The sequence below is a fragment of the Sminthopsis crassicaudata genome, chromosome 4, assembly GCF_048593235.1.
Source record: "Sminthopsis crassicaudata isolate SCR6 chromosome 4, ASM4859323v1, whole genome shotgun sequence".
NCBI classification, from domain to species: Eukaryota; Metazoa; Chordata; class Mammalia; order Dasyuromorphia; family Dasyuridae; genus Sminthopsis; species Sminthopsis crassicaudata.
The window spans coordinates 26,255,745-26,273,882 of record NC_133620.1 but is presented as its reverse complement, the minus strand read 5'-3'; the positions used below and the strand labels follow the sequence as shown (position 1 = coordinate 26,273,882).

The 18,138-nt window shown below is 37.1% G+C and overlaps 1 protein-coding gene across 12 annotated transcripts in view; it reads right to left on the bottom strand.

Moving 5' to 3' along the window:
- SPATA6 (spermatogenesis associated 6) overlaps window positions 1–18,138 on the bottom strand; it is a 131,800-nt gene that overhangs the window by 85,078 nt on the left and 28,584 nt on the right. For all 12 annotated transcript variants that reach the window (XM_074265991.1, XM_074265994.1, XM_074265992.1 and 9 more), the window contains exon 5: window positions 16,489–16,613. In XM_074265991.1, coding sequence (XP_074122092.1) covers window positions 16,489–16,613 — 125 coding nt within the window. The remainder of the gene's footprint in view (window positions 1–16,488; window positions 16,614–18,138) is intronic.

Sequence of the window (18,138 nt, the reverse complement as noted above, 5' to 3'; positions counted from 1 at the left end):
TAAGATCAGGGTGAAACAAAGTTGCCCACTATCATTATTACTATTCAATATTGTGTTAGAAATGTTAGCTTTAGCAATAAGAGAAGAAAAAAGAAATTAAAGGAATTAAGAGTAGGTAAATGAGGAAATCAAAATATCACTCTTTGCAGATGATATGGTAAACTTAGAGAATCCTAGAGAACCAACTAAAAAACTACTAGAAGCAATTAACAACTTTAGCACAGTTGCAGGTACAAAATTCCACATAAATCATCAGCATTTCTATATGTTACCAACAAAGTTCAGCAGCATGAGACACAAAGAGAAATTCCATTTAAAATAACTGTATTTTTATTAACTGTATAAAATATTTGGGAGCCTACCTGCCAATTCAAAGTCTTGGCAAATGAACATATGAACACAATTACATAACACTTTCCACACAAATAAAGGTAGGTCTAAACAATTGGAAGAATATCAAGTGCTCATGGATAGGAGAAGCTATAAAGTAAACCCTAAATTAACCTATTTATTCAGTGTCATACTAATCAAACTGCTAAGAAATCATTTTGCAGAACTAGAAAAAACAATAACAAAGTTCATCTGGAAGAAAAAAAGGTCAAAATTTTCAAAAGAATTAATGAAAAAATGCAAATAAAGGTGGTTTAGCTGTACCAGACCTAAAACTATGTTATAAAGCAGCAGTCATCAAAACTATTTGATAGTGATTAAGAAATATAGTAGTTGATCAGTGGAATAAGTTAGGTTCACAAGACACAATAGTCAGTGACTATAGTAATTTAATGTTTGATAAACCCAAAGACCCTAACTTCTGGGATAAGAACTCACTATGTGACAAAAAATGATAGAAAACTGGGATACAGTAAAGCAGAAACTAGGCATTGACCAATATCTAAAGCCCTATAATAAGATAAGGTAAAAATGGGTTCCTGATTTAGATATAAAGGGTGATACTGTAAGTAAATTAGGAAAACAAGAGGTAGTCGGCCTCTCAGATCTGTGGAGAAGGAAGGAATCTGTAGCCAGAGAAGAATTAGGGAACATTATGAAATGCAAAATGAATGATTTTGATTATATTAAATTAAAAAGATTTTGTACAAACAAAACCAATGCAGACAATATTAGAAGAGAATCAGTAAGCTAGAGAAAAATTTTTACATCCAAGGGTTCTGATAAAGACCTCATTTCTAAATATATAGAGAATTAATTCAAATTTATTAGATTACAAGCTATTCTCCAATTGATAAATGGTCAAAGAATTTGAACAGGTAGTTTCCAGATGAAGAAATTGAAATTATTTATAGTCATATGAAAAACTGCTCTAAATCAATATTGATCAGAGAAATGCAAATTAAGACAATTCTGAGGTACTACTGCACACCCCTCAGATTAGCTAAGATGACAGGAAAAGATAAATGTTGGAGGGAATGTGGGAAACTGGGACATTAATATGTTATTAGTGGAACTGTGTATGAACAGATCTAGCCATTTTGGAGAGCAATTTTAAACTATGCTCAAAAAGTTATCAAACTGTGCATACCTTTTGATCCAGCAATATTTCTACTAGGCTTATATCCCAAAGAAATCTTAAAGGTGGGAAAGGGACCCACCTGTGCAAAAGTGTTTGTGACAATCCTTTGTGTAGAGGCAAGACACTGGAAACTGAATGAATGCCCATTAGTTGGAAAATGGCTGAATAAGTTATGGTGTATGAATGTTATGGAATATTATTGTTCTGTAAGAAACAATCAGTTTCTTTTATCAACAATCAACAGGATGATTTCAGAAAGGCCTGCAGAGACTTACATGAACTGATGCTGAATGAAGTAAGTAGACCAAGAAAACATTGTGCACAACAAGATTACATGACGATCAACTGTAATGGACATGGCTCTTTTCAACAGTGAAATGATTCAGGCCAGTTCCAATGATCTTGTGATGGAGAGAGCAATCTGCACCCAATGAACGGACTGTGTGGACTCAGTGTGGATCACAACACAGTGTTTTCACTTTTTCTGTTGGTTGCTTTTTTTTTCCTTTCTCATTTTTTTCCTATTTTGATCTGATTTTTCTTGTGCAGTATGATAAATGTGGAAATATGTATAGAAAAATCACACATGTTAACATATATTGAATTACTTGCTGTCTGGGGGAGGGAATAAAGGGGAGGGAGGGAGAAAAATTTGGAATACAAGATTTTACAAGGGTGAATATTGAAAACTACTTTGTATATATTTGGGGAAAAAAAGCTATTAAAAAAAAAGAAAACCACTAGCTCTAAACTATAAGGTAATGATTTAGTAGAAATCTTATTATTTTCAAGTACTATCAAGAAAAGAGGATTGAGAGGTTTTAAAGAAAAAAGAACCTAAAATTTAAAGATATTCTTCAAAATATGGATGAAGGAAAGAAGAGTTGAATATTTCATAGAATGAATTACACCTACCACATAAATACATCAATTATAGAAATTTTTTTGGAGAAGGGGAAACTAGAAGGAGGGGTTGTAAAAAGGGTGAAAGATGCATAAAATAGGAAAAAGTTTATTAAGAAAGAAGAGATAGAGGAGAAAACTAAGCAGAGGGAAGGATTAGTATAAAAGATTTGCCCTAAAAGATAAAATGAAAAGGTACCATTAAATAAGGTTTCCATGGCAGGCTGGAAGAATATGACTTTGGTAAGAAATCAGAGTCTTATGATTAATTTCATTATATGAAAATGGGCAAAATATGAGACTACTATCATCTAGAAAAGTTTGTATTTCAAAGGAATTTTTTCCACTAGCAGATTATGGATTACAAGAGTTCACAAATACCAAGGGTGATAAGAAGGTAATAAAACAACAAAATAATGTGGCTTGGGTAAGAATAAATGATTATAATAAGAAAAAAGTGGATAAAACCAGGTTTCATGATACAGAACACAAAATGACTACCACAAAACAGCATGGTTTTCATCACATATTGATTTTTCTAAGAGTGAAGGAATATAAATAATGAACATCAGATGGATGAATACACACACAGAAAGTAGGACAATGCAATACAGACAAATGGAATAACATAAAAATGAAATAGGAGCTAATATTTGAAATCCCAAAGTTTTATCCCTTAGTAAGTGAAAAGTATATAAACTATGAATGGATAAATAGAGGGTGATCTGTATTTCCTGCTGCTAAGGGAAGCAAAGGATAGTTTTAATCACTTGTGTTCAGAATTTGTGGGTACAATAGGGCTAAAGCCAATCAGGCATCTGCACTAAGACCAGCATAAGAGTAGTGATTTAAGGAAGTAGAGGGCTACCAGATTATCTAAGGAGGGACAAAATGACCTAGTCAGAAAAACAGAGGCTGTTATACTAATCTGGTCAAAAAAGAGACTGTCTGAAAAAGAAAAAAAAAAAATAATAGAGAGAAATTGGGAGGAAGATAAATTATATCAAAATTTCTTAGAAAAACAAAAGAATGGAGGGGAGGATTCTGGGAAGATGGAAAAGTAGGTCAGCAAATTGGTTTGTTTTTTTTTTGAAGACAGGTAGATTTTATTCTGCTCTGAGTCAGTTGCTTTCAAATACTGTTTTACTGTTTTGATGAACTTCTCTTTAGCTTTGCTAAAATCTGCATATTAAATAAGATTATTTCAAATTAATAGAATCAAAAGTTGAACTAAGAAAGTTGACATAATCAACAGATTTATAGTTCTCAGAATTTGTACTCATCAAGATCAATTATTCAATTTCTGTGAAATAAATCTTCTCCTATCCATCTTTAAAAATAAAGAAACATTCTGAGAAAATCAGCAGGTATTGATGCAAGAAAAGCAAAGCTTCTTTATACCAAGGGCAGGACTGAGTTCATAACTCAGAAGTAGAATAGGGAAATGCATTTATTAATTATTGTACTAGGTGAGTAAGGTCAATACATTTCAAACTCCCCAGTTTTCCCCCACAAAAAGAGCAAATTTGTATCTCAGGGAGCAGAGTTGAGTATGATCTGACTTTAAAAGCAAAACCTCCTAGGAAAAGGTAAAATAGTAATTATGTCATACAAGTGAAATATAGAGGAAGAACAGACACAGAGACATTAAAAGGTGGAGGAGGGCTCTTAAGTTTGAAAACCAACTCACATTGGGAATGGGTTAAATAGGCCACACTACATATATACCATGAAGGGTCTAGCACCCTCCAAAATATATAAAGAAATAAGGGGGAGGAATGGGGGGAGGGGGAAACAAAAGGTGGGGGAAGAAGACAAGGGAGGGATTCATGGGTGGGGGTAGATTAAGTAATAGTAAGGCAAGTTAAGGAGCAGCATTAAATCAGAAGAACTAACAGGGATAGGAAAGAACAAGATATATACAAATAATACAAGAAGGATCAGGAGAAGAATTTATTGGAAAAAAGTTCAGCTAGTAATCACTGATCTTAGACAAAGTAAAACCTAAGGATTCAAGGGACATTATATGTCAGCCATACTAATATTGTTTTAGATGCATGTTTACATATGGGCAAATGTCTGTGTATGTGTGTATGTAGATATGTATACATGTTCTCTTTATTTGGGCGTATACAGAAATATGTATATGTGAGTGTCTGTGAGTTGGGTGTGAATGTAAATGTGTAGATATAGGTGTATGTATATGTGTTTGGGAATAAGGGTGTGCAGGGGGGGTTAAGTGGAGATATATGTAATTTATTATTATATATTTTGAATTCTCCTTGATGTTCTGCAGGGCACATGACAATGTTTTGATCTGTTTTGTTTTAGTTTCCTTTTCTGCTTTTCATTTTCCTATTCTTTTTTAATAATAAAAAAGAAAAACAAAAGAACATTACTTAAGCTATGGGATTAGGAGGAAGGAAGTACACATCTGGGTGAGGAAAGGAAAAGGGAAGAGAAATAAAAAGAAAAGGAAAACTGACAACTAAAAGGAAGTTGTTTGGGGAGGAAACTCTTAACCCATTGGCAGGGGGAGGAATCACAAAGGAATTATAAGAGATAAGAACAAGAGGACAGGAAGTAAAGATAAATTTACACAAAAATTCTAACAAAGGTTTAAAGAGTAACTAAATTTAAAAAAACTATTCTCAATAATGAGAAACAAATAATTCTAAGATCTTTATAAACAACTAACATGATTCTAGAATCTAAACCAAGGCTAATATAGAGTAGAAGAAAATTGTAGCCCAATATTAGTAATATTGATGTAAAAATTGTAAGTATTTACTACACTATATTGATGTAAATATTGATGTAAAATTTTTAAATAAATTACTAGTAAAGAAAAAAACAATGAATTAAAAAAAATTCACTATGACCAAATTGGATTTATACTAAGGATGCTTCAACATTAGGGAAATAATTAATAATTTATTATATTAAAAATAGAAACAACTCAACTAGATAATTATATCAATAGATACCAAAAAAGCCTTTGAGAAACTACAAGTTATTTATGCTTTAAAAAAAAACTTTGCAAAACATAAGTACAGAAAGTCCATTTAAAAATATGATTTAAAAGAATATAAAACTAGAGGCTAATATTATTTGCAGTGTAGAAACAGCATAATATTTTCCAATAAAGATAAGCCTAAAGCAAATATGATTCCTCTATACATTAATATTTAACATAGTTTTAGAAATGTTACCAATAACAAGACAAGAAAACAAAATTAAAGGCATAAACTTTGGCCAAGAGGAGATAAAATTATCTTTCCTTGAAAATTTATTGAGAAAACTCCAGAGAATCATCACTTAATGGTCTGCCACTTTCCCCAAGCCTGGAAGGCCCTCTCTCCTCACTCTACTTGCTACATGAAGCTTCTCCTCCTGTCCATCCTTTCCCCCTTCTCCCCAAAAATGACCTTGTATTTACTGTGCATATGTCATGTCTACAACTATACACACACATTTTGTCTCCCCTGGCAATACCTGGACAGGTGCTTTTTCTTTTTTCATTTTTGTTATAGGCCCTGTTACTTCAGGACCTGTGGTAAGTAGGATGTCTGATGAGTGACTGGAATATCTGAAGGGTTATTCTAAGGAAAGGACTTTGGGAAGTTAGCCTTCTTCTGTCTGGCTCCGGGGATAAAGCTGGAGAGGCTGAACTGAACATCTAGGCCGGAATAGATCAAATTAACATGCCCCTCCAGTGAGAGGGAGCCCTGAACAACCTCAGAAAGTTTGGGCTCTTGCCACAGTGGCTTCCTGCAGGCAGTATTCCTTTTCAGGGTACAAATTGAATGAGATGGCCACTAAGAAGCCCTCATCCTCTTTAGGATAGAAAGCAGCCTGTCTACACTGCAGCTCTATGAAAATATCCCACAATAGAGAGGCTTGGGAAGGAAAAGTGGGCAAGTTAGATCTAGACTAATGTGATGGGGCTCGCTCTCTTTGGGGGAACCCTATGGTCACACAGGAGGACACACACAAGGGCCCGCACCCAGGGAGGGGGGATGGGCTTGCTAACTGCATCCCTGCGGAGAATATGCAGATGGAGGACCTCATCTCCCAAACGATCTCTCTCCTGGGTCTTTTCAGGCAGCTAGGGGTGCAGTGGGTGGAACGGCAGCCCTAGGAGGCCCAGAGAAGGGGATGGCTGAACCCTTCAGGATCAAGAAAATCCCAGTGGGGTCATGGAGAGTCAGGACCAAGACAGCCGAACAACAACTTGTCCCCATTCTCATTCATTTCTGGGCCTAATGACTGTATTCTCCAGCATTTAACATGGAGCTAACGCAAAGAAGGAATGCAGTCTGGTGACCGGACAGCATCAAAACCGGTGGGTTTGTGGTTGCTTGGAAGGGAGCATGGAGAGGAGTTCTGGAGGAAGGACCACAGCCCTGTGGGGTCTGGACCCCAGACCCTTTACAGAAGGATCATTGAGTCGGGGAAGGCCCTAAATGCAGCTCTGCTAGGGCCGGGGCTCTCTCTGCTGGAAAACAAAGATGAAGTCTGTCAGAGACATAAAGTATGTGTGGGTGCCCATGGGCACCAAAGATAAAGGGAAAGCAAGGGAGGAACAGAACCAACCCGCTCAATGACACTTAGATTTTATATTTCATGAACATTTAATTTGGACCTCTGAGTAAACTGTGACACAGACAATAATAACAATGGCCACTAACATTATGTAGGATTTTAAGAAGGGCAAAGCACCTTACACCTGCTCTCTCTTTTGATTCTCAAACATGTGGAGGAAGAGAGAGAAGGAAATAAATATTTTTCATTGTTTCAGTTATCTCTGGTTCTTTCTCCAGCTCATTTTACAAATAAGGAAGTAAGACGAACAAGGTTAAGGGGTTTGCCTATGGGTCACAAAGTTAGTGTCTGAGGCCAGATTTGAACTTGCTACCTACCAGGCCCTGAATATTTATTATACATCTATAAGGTGCTAGACATTGGGATAAGAGTTTTTAAAAATTCTCTTAAAGGAAACCGAGGCAGACAGAATTAACTGACTTGCCCAGGGTCACACAGCTGGGATGTTTTAGAGAGTGTCCTCACTCCAGGCCTAGCGGGTCTATCCCTTGTCTTACCTCACTGTCATCAGAGATGATAATAATCATGACATAGCATTTTGAAAAGATAAAGTATATATTATTTCTTTTGTTGACAATATCTCAAAAACGGGTCATTTACATGGGCTTATTTTATATAATGAAAAAGATTTTCTGAGGCAGTAGGTAGTTCAATGTGCTGAACCTAAATAGAGGCAGAAAAACCTGCGTTCTAAACCTTGAATTCTAGACTTACTGTGTGATCCTGAGCAAGTCACATAACCTCTGTTTGTCTCACTTTGCTCAATTTTTTAAAAAGCGGCAGGAGTGGGATCATAATAGCACTAACCTCAAAGGGTTGTCATGAAAATCAAATGAGACAGTGTTTGCAAAAAAATTAATATCACAGCACCTGGCACACAGTAAGCACTATATATATATATATATACATATATATATATATATATATACATATATATGTATGTATATTCTTTTCCCTTCTCTTTGCTATTGTTTCCATTAGTTTTGTTTGTTTGTTTGTTTTGTTTTTAGTTAGATCATTAAGATTTTCTATGAAAACCATTATGTCATCTATAAAAATTGATAATTTTGTTTCCTTTTTGATTGTGCTTACTCCCTCAATTTCATTTTCCTCATCTTATACCTATAGCTAGCATTTCAAGCACTATGTTAAACAATCATTGTGACAATGGACATTCTTGTTTTATCACTAAACTTATTGGAAAGGTCTTTAGTTTATCCTTTTTACATATGCTAGCAATTAGTTTTAGCTGGATACTACTTACTAAGGAAAGATTCACTTTGTCTTCCAATGTCTTCTATTTTTTAAAAAAAAAGAAATGGATATATTGAATCTTATCAAAAAGCTGTTTCTAAAACAATGATATAAATGTATGATTTGTTATTAATACAGTCTACTGTAAAGGGCTGAAACTCGAGTCAATGCACTGAGGTGGGACAATGGAACACTTGAGGCTAATTACTGATTGGACAATTGGACTTGAGGCTAAATACTGATTGGACATGTTGACAAGCCTATAAGAATATGCTTGGAAAATGGCCCTTCCCACTATCCTGTGCTAGCCCCATCATTTGGTGAATACAGAGAATTGTGGGAGGGACTAGGAGGTGCAGGGAGACTAGCCAGGGTCACTTCTGTGAGAGACAAGGTGGTGAGGTCACAGAAATCCTTCGCATCTAGTCTCTTCACTTCTACGGCTAAAGACCTAGAATAAAGACTTTTGCTTATCCTGACTCTGGTTGATTCTAAGGTATCCAGGGTGCTAAAGCAGTCGCCACAGTCTACTATGTTAATAATTTTCCTAATATGCAATGAAGACTATATCCTTAGTACAAATTTAATTTGGTTATAGTATTTAATCTTTGTTAATTGTGTTTCTCTAATCTTTTTCCTAATATTTTTTAAAACACTTCACATTAAGGTTCATTAGATATTAACTTCTAAGTCATCTTTTTCTGTTTAAATATTATTTTTCTATTAAAGAAGAAATTTGGTAGAACTTCTTTTCCTTTATCTTTTTTAAAAAATAAAATTAGCTCGTTTTATTAAAAAATAAAACTGCCCATCAGTTTGGGGAATGGCTGAATCAGTTATGGGATATGAATGTTATGGAATATTATTGTTCTGTAAGAAACAACCAGTAGGATGATTTCAGAGAGGCCTGGAGAAACCTACATGAACTGATGCTGAGTGAAGTGAGCAGAACCAAGGGGAACATTACACATAGCAAAAAGATTATGCAGTGATTAACTGTGATGGATGTGGCTCTTTGAGGTGATTCAGGCTAATTTCAATAGGCTTGTGATAGAGAGAGCCATATGCATCCAGAGAGAGAGCTATTAGGACTGAATATGGATCACAATATAATATTTTCACCTTTTTTATCAGTTTGTTTTTTTTCTCTCATTTTTTTTGATCTGATTTTTCTTGGGCAGCATGATAAATGTGAAAAATATATATATATATATATAAGTATTGCACATGTTTAACATATATTAGATCACTTGCTGCTTATGGAAGGGAGGAGAAGGGAGGGAAAAAATTTGGACTCCAGGTTTTGCAAGGGTGAATGCTGAAAACTATCTTTACTTCTTACTTATCTTTATTTTGAAAATAAAAAAGCTATTAATAAAAAAAAAAAAACAATCACAGACAAAGCCAACCAGGAAAAAAAATTAAGACTGTCATGCACAGCTGAGAAGTATGTGTATTCTTTTTTTATTTCCTTGTAATAATTGTCAAAGTTCTGCCCTACCTAAATTTTCTAAAATTTTATTTCATGCACTTAATATCTGTCTTGCTTATTTTTCAGTTAGCTCTAACAGGATCTTAAAAAGATATATCACAGGGCAGCTAGGTGGTGCAGTGGATAGAGCACCAGCCCTGAATTCAGGAGGACGTGAGTTCAAATCAGGTCTCAGACACTTAACACTTCCTAGCTGTGTGACCCTGGGCAAGTCACTTAACCCCAGCCTCAGGAAAAAAAAAAGATATTATCAAGATCCCTTACTAGGAAAGTACTACTATCTATTTCTTCATATAAATCGTTTAACTTTTCTTTTAAGTAGTTAGATGTAATGATATTCACTGCATAAATGTTTATGATAGATATTAATTCATTTTCTCTTGTACCTTTCTTCATATAGTTCCTCTGTTTATCTTCTAATCAAGTCTATTTTTGCTATTACCTCATCTAAGATCATTATCGCTAACCCCAGATGCTAAATTTTTTTCTCTTTCAAAATAGCTTCTCTGTATATTTCTTTTACGACCCAGTTATTTAAAAGGTATCTCTCCTATCAGAACAAAGATTCTTAATCTAAAGTCCAGGAATTTGTGTTTTTTAAACATTTTAATAATTTTCCTTCAATACATTTGATTTTCTCTGCATTCTATATATCTTATTAATTTTGAAATATTTATTCTGAGAAGAAAATTAAAGATTTCCCCAAACTGCTAAAGGATCCTATGACACATAAAAAGGTAAAAACCTCTGCTTTAATATATTCATAAGTATACACTTAAAAATACACAAAATAAAGTACACAAAATATACTAAAATTATATTTGTATATATATATATATATTTAGCAAAATATAAAAAGTGGAGATGGTTTTATTTATTTTATGGCTTTTATTATATCATTTTGGTCTTTTGTATTCCTAGCACTTACCATAGTGATTAGTATATAGTAATTGCTTAATAAATGCTTGTTGATTGCCTTCCTTGGCTTTCTTATATCTATTGAAGCACAAGAGATTTTGCTTCAGCCTCTTATTTAACTAAAGGGATCTTTATGCTTCAAGTGTATTTCTTTTGAATGGCATACTGCTAGAATCTGCTTTTTCCCCTCAACAGTATTTTATTTTTCCAACTATATACAATGATAGTTTTCAATATTTATTTTTCTAAGATTTCTGAGTTTCAAATTTTTTCTCTCTCCCTCTCTTACCTTATTCCTCTCTACAGCAAGCAATCTGATATATATTATACATGTACAATACTATTAAACAAATTTCCCTGTTATTTGTGCAAGAAAAATCAGACCAAAGGGGAAAAAAACACAACAAAAAGCAAATAAACAAAAAAGGTGAAAATACTATGCTTCATTCCCATTCAGTCTCCCTAGTTCTCTTTCTGGATACAGATGGCATTTTCCATCCCAAATTTTTTGGAATTTTCCTACATCACCATATTGCTGAGAAGAGCTAAGTCTATCATCTTGTTATTACTACATACATGTTCTCCTAGTTCTGCTTACTTTACTCAGCATCAGTTTATATAAGTCTTTCCAGGCTTTTCTGAAATCAGACTGTTATCATTTCTTCTAGAACAATAATACTCCATTACATTCACACACCACTATTTATGGAATCTTTTTATTCTGCTCTTCTCTTCTGTTTTATGGGTAAATTCATTCCATTCACATTCACAGGTATGACTACTTATTGTATAAGTTCCTCCACTCCATTTTTTTTTATACTTTTCCCTCTGTTATCTGACCTTCTCTTTATAAAGAGCTTGGTGAACAAAAAAAAAAAAGTGTACTCAGCATTGGTGCTCAAGATTTAATTCAACCTGCTTCTATTTTCCTTCCCTTTTCTCTTTCCCTCCCCTAAAATAGCTATTTATGCTTTATTTTTTTATATTCTTCTTCAAAATCCACTCTCAATATTAACATTTGTTTTACTTATTAATTCCTTCCTCAATCTCTCTTCCCTTATATTCCTTCCCTCATTCTTTTTTTCCATCTTCTTTCCCTGCTGAAGAAATATATTCCTTTACTTCCATCTTACTTCCTGTGCAACCAACTACAATCTCCTTCTTTGATGAGTTCAGATGAAACTGTGGTTTAAATATTGCCTGTTTCCCATAATTCCTTTTTCCTTGTTTGTTCTCTTCAATTTATATACCAGGACCACAAAGGTGAGAACATTTCCTCTACTCCTTCTCTCCCTTTTCTTCTCTCCCCCAGTGTATTCCTTTTCCTTTCTTCTAAGGTCATCATAACATAACAAACCCATCTCATTATTTTTCATTGATTTCATATATGATCCTTGACATTAGAGTTCTTAAGGGATTTTAGTCTCCTCTGATTAAAAGTAAATACTACTTTATTGTTCAATTTCTAATGACTGTTCACTCGTATTTACCTTTGTTTTTTTTTTGTTTTGTTTTGTTTTGTTTTTGTTTTTGTTTTTATTTTTTGAGGCTGGGGTTAAATGACTTACCCAGGGTCACACAGTTAGGAAGTGTTAAGTGTCTGAGACCACATTTGAACTCGGGGCCTCCTGACTTCAGGGCTGGTGCTCTATCCATTGCGCCACCTAGCTGCCCCTCATATTTACTTTTGTTTCTCTTATCTTCTATATTTAAAGTTCAGAATTTTGACTCAGCTCTAGCCTTTTCCTTAGAAATGCTTGGAAGCTTTCTATTTCCTTAAAAGTTTGCTTTATTCCTCTGTAGGATTATATTCAGTTTTGCTGGGCAATTTATCTTGGTTCTAAGGCCTTTTCGTGTACCATGCTCCAAGTCCTTTTCTCTTCAAGAGTGTTAAATACCAGACAGATCTTATGGGATGTCCTTCAGTACTGGAACTTTCTGACTACTTACAACATCTTTTTTCCCCTTGACCTGAAAACTCAGGATTTTAAATGTCCCCAATTTTTCCTGCATTAGTGTAGTTTGTTTGCCTGTTGCTTTCCTCAGTATAGTTAGTTCCACAAGAGCAGGACTGTCTTTTCTTTTCATTGAAACCCTAGCTCAAACCTAGCACTTAGCTGGAATTTAAGAAATGCTTGCTGACTTACTGAATAACTGTGATGGTCTATGAGAGTCCTGGTATTTGGAAGGGTTGTTATTTTAAGACACAACCAACACTTTCACTCTACCCTTTGGCATTAAAAGATGTAGGCGGTTTTCTTTTGTGATTTCTTGGTTCTTTTGGTCATGGCTTTCAAATTCTCTCTCTTCTTGTTCTGTTTTCCAAGTGAGTTTCTAGTGATATGAAATATCTTAAATGTTCTTATTTTTTCAGGCCTTAGATTTTCTTTTAAAAATTCTTGTTTCACTGGGAAATGAGTGTAAACTGCATTTTATCTTTCTTCCCAGATTATTTTTACCTTCTGAATCCAATTCTTTTTGTGCAACAAGAAATTCGGTTCTGCACACATATATTGTATCTAGGATATACTATAACATATTTAATATGTATGGGAATGCCTGCCTTCTAGGGGAGAGGATGGAGGGAAGGAGGGGAAAATTCAGAACAGAAGTACATACAAGGGATAATGTTGTAAAAAATTACCCGTGCATATGTACTGTCAAAAAAAATTATAATTATAAAATTAATTTTAAATAGAAACCGTAAAATAAATAAATAAATAAATGAAGATTCTTGTTTCATGGAATCATTCATTTCTGTTTTTGCCTTTAATTTTCAAGAGGTCTGTAGTTTGGGTGATGCTTTATACCTTGGGTGAATATATAACACCTTGTGCTAGGTGTTAATTAATTCTCTAATTCTTAATTCTCTAAGTCTTTCTCCACAGTTCAAATTCTTTTTCTAATTCTTTCCTCAATGATTCTCACCTAATTTCTAAAATAATTTTAAAACCTTTTTTTATACTCTAGCTTCATGTTTTCCAGGAGTTTTAATTAAAGTTGGGTTCTATCTATGATTTCCTTTGATGTCATTCTATTTTTTTTTTTTTTTTTGGATTTGTATCTGTAGTGTCCCTGTCACCATAATAATCCTTTATCGTAGATTCTTGTTGGTTCAAGGTTTTGTTTTGTTTTTGTTTTGTTTTGTTTTGTTTTGCCTGCCCTACCAAACTTTACTTCCTGACTTCATATCTTACACACTTCTACAGGGATTGTCCGTACTGTGCTTTTTCTTGTTTTTGCCCTATTGGGTCATGCTTCGGCTGTCTCTGGGTACTGAGTGCTTTTCTCCTTTAAAGATCTCCTAAAGACTCAGGCTGGGCACTTGTAAGCTTTTAGTTTGCCAAAGCTGTCTGATCTAGCATGAAACTCGATCATTGCTTTCTTGGTCAGAACTCTGCAAGTTCCTGACCTGGGAACAGTTCTAGACAACACAATTATGGAAATGCCCCTGGTTGGAACTCTGTTGACTGCTGGACAAAAACACTGTGAGTGGAATAGAAGGTTCTACTGGTTCAAAGGAACAGAACCGCAGGCTTGCCTTTGGCTCCCTGCCTGGGTTATCTGATTGAGCATTGGACACCCCCCAACTCCATTCTGGAGCAAGGCCATCTTACCTCAGTGAGGCCTTAGAGGTAATCCCCTCCCAGGAATCAGGGGGGATTCTCTAGGGTTAGCTCTGGTCTCCTCCAGGTCTTACTGCCTCTGCAATCCCTCCAGCATAAGACTGTTAAGAGGCAGTGAGACCTGGAGGAGGCTATATCGGGAGGGGAGGGATGCAGAGGAGGTAGAATCAGTGCTTTTTGTTACAGACAGGTGAGTAACAGCAAAATACAGTCGCCTCAAGGATAGAAGCACTCTCTGTCCAATGACCCACTTGTGTCAGCTGCTCCTCCAATGAGCAATGGCAGTGAGAAACCAGTGGCCTCCCGAGCTGGCTACTCTTGCCCTCACTCTTCTGAGAGCACCAACTTTACCTTCACTTTTCTAGCCCACCTCCCTGTCTCCTCCTCCGGTGCTTGCTCTTAATGTGCTTCAGCATGTTCATGTCTACCATGAGCCTATCTGCTGGTATGATTTTTTTACTTTAAAAATGCAAATTATTCAAAACCTTAGCAAGGCTCCTTACAGAAGTCCTTCATGTCCCCTACAGTTGTTCAGAAGGAAACTTAAGAGGCCTGCTGACCACACAGAGCCATGAGCACAACCAACAGTCTTTGCCCACTGGCCCAATACAACCAGAGATACAAGCCTTCTACACCATTGTGAGAACCCCACCTCCCTAGCAGGCTGGAGCCCACAGCTTCCATTCTGATGCCTTCAGTGCTGGGCACTAGGGCAAACACATCTCTCCTGAAGGCTGATCCTCTGGTGACAGGCATCTCCCCAAAGACTGAGCTTTCATGAAGACAGGGGCGGAGAAGGCGGGCCTACAGTAGTGAAATCCTCCCTGCTCTGGGCACTTTTCACTGCGATCCAGGTATTCCAGAAGAATATAAACACATGGGGCCCTCATGCTGATGTATAACACCAGGAACAAGCTCTTGTGGTACACCCTGTTTCATTGGGGACCAGCATGCACCTCCCATAATCAAGGAGATCTTCAAATTCAAGAATATCACAGAGGAATGTCCTCAGGTCTAGACTTTGTCTTCTCACCTATCTACATGACAGTCAAATGTCCTTCTTCTAGATCCTTATTCTAACAGGAAATATTAATGAGACAATAGTCCAATATCTAATACATAGACTTTGAAAGAATCAGGGAAAGGCTTACCCCAAAATGAGTGGAAGCCACAGCAAAAGTCTCTCTCACCCATCAGTTGCTGACATCGGGTCCTTTCTTCCAGGCACCTGGACCCTCTCTAGGACCCTATGGCTGCAGGCACCAGGACCCTCACTTTTAAAAAGCAACACTGAGGACAACTACCATTCTTCACTGATCCTTTACCTTCTGACAGAGAGAAGGAGCCACAAACAAAAGGAACCCCCTTCTCCCTGAGCCAATCAATCCCCAACTCTTCTTCCTCTGCCCATGAAACTGGTCCGGAACTGCCAGAGTAAGCGCTCTCCCCTTCCACTTCAGAACCCCTTCTTTCACATCCAAACCCAGCTAGCTCTGCCTGCCCTTCCGGGGTGCCCTCCCTGTGCTCCCCTTCCTAGAAGTCCCCTTCCCCTCCTACTCCTCCTTTACTCAGGTGCTCCTGGATTCCTGCCCTGGAGGTCTGGAATCCATGCTGTCCTCTCTCCTCCCTGAGCCCTGGAGAGGTCCATGGCACCCTCTGCTAAGTGGCTGCTTCTCCCTAGCCAGGCCTATTGCCCCACCCAGGTTCTGGCAGCAGTTCTGTCCTGGCCCTTCTCCCTTTTCTCAAGGATCGCCCCACCTGCAGTTTTCTCTCCATCCCAATACCTGACCTCAACCTTTAAAATCCCTGGGCCTCCTGCTTGCTTAAAGTCTTAGAGTCCAAGCTTTTCTCCTTCCCTCCACTTCAATCAAGCACAAGGCAAGCTCAGGCCTTTATCTTTAGGGGTAGCTAGCCGTGCCGCAGACAGTGCACTGGGCCTGGAGTCAGGAGGAACTTGGTTCAAATCTGGCCTCAGACACTTCTTTATCTGGGGCACCACTGGACAAGTGGCTCAGCCTTTGTTTCCCTCAGTCTCCTCATCTATAAAATGGCATCTCAAAGGCCCATCTTGGCTATGCTTTGCCATCCCTAGGTTTGACTCCAGACTTCTAGGTCTCCACGGTTGCATCACACCTGGGCCTCCCGGTTTGGGCACTTACCCTGATGCCAGAAATCCTTTGCATCATCACTTGGCGGTTTGAATCATGGTGTCCAGACATTTGCTTTGGACCAGGAAACATGAAGTCTCTCGTGTTTTCCTCATATATGGAGAGTGTCTCACCCACTGCAAGGAACAGATTTTAGGACTGAAAACAGATCAAAACATCAATACAGACTCTGGTATCCCTAAACAATGGCATCTTTTACCAACTGTCCTGCCAGATTCCCACTGTATTCCCACTGAAGACCACTGTCCCAGGCTGCATACTGAACAAGTTCTGAAGTTCCTAAGAAGTTAACTTCTTAAGTAGGAAAGTCCTGAAAGGGGATAGGTATCATTTTTCAATCTTAAAAGTAAATATGGGACAGAAGGCAAGAGATACCCAACAAATGTTTGCCTCCATTTCTGTTTTGTCCCTGCATTCTAATCCCTTCTCCTCAGTGCCTCCCCTCCAGCCCATCTTAGCCTCCTCAGGGCACAGAAATAGCCCTGAGATCTCAAAGTGCCAAAAGAACAGAAAGGCCTCAAGGACATGAGACGTGGTGACTAGCCACAATCCTGTCACTGGGGGACAGGCTGAGAAATGTTATGAGATTCATCACCAAAGTCTGGTCAGGAGGGAATCCATTTTTTCAGCCATAGTTAAAGAAGAAACTATCTACTAATGTGTGAAGGGGATGACAAACTGAGTCAGTTTATGGAAAACCTATGCCAATGAAATCAACAACTATGGCCTGCTTTCCTATCTCTAAAGTGGAGATATTTTCACACATTCAAAAAACAATCACCAAAGTCATAAAAGAATGTTTTTTTAATACAATTTCAGTTTTACATGACACATAGAACCATGAACAAAAACCCCTGGAGATTATGGGTGCACACCTGGAATTTGGGCTAAGGGGGAAGGCTGGATGCATTTCTAAGCTTCAGTGGGCTTAAGCTGATTGAGTGTCAGCACTAAGTACAGCCCTCAGATGGTAAAACCCCAGACTGCCTGAGGCTGAATTAGGCAGGTCAGAAAAGTGGAGCAAATTTAAGCATCTGCACAGTCAGCATCTGGATTGGGACCACGAGAAGCTGCAGTGCTTCCAGGCTAGGTAAGGGATGACCACCTAATCTTAAACCCACAAAGACCTCCCCATCCCACAACTTCTGCCAATGGTTCATTTTTCAATAAAGCATGAAGCAGTGTTTCCTGTTCTCTGCACAAACATCCAGATGCAGAAATAGTTTTAATGGTTTCTACACTACAGCGAAATATATTAATTGTGACTACTGTGAATAGTTAATTCAAGTCACCCTTTTTACAAAGAGTATCTTTTGTTTAAAGTGGGGAAAAGGTTAGGAATAGGGAAAGAATGTACTGGCAAGGATGAACAGGAAGCTGAATTTTTAGCAACTTCACAAAAATGGATCCTTGAATTTGGTGGTTATAACAGTCCAAGATAAAGTAAGTTTACATCACATTTAAAATAATCCCTATTCATCAAAGTGTTCCCTATCACCTCAACCAAGCATCTTCTGGGTCTACTCAGCCCTATACAAAATTATTATTAAAAATCATACATTAAAAACTAGAACTAGGCAAATGGAACCTAATGACTGTATGAGGCTAAGGATGGAGGTAGGCCTGGGGAGAGCAGATGAA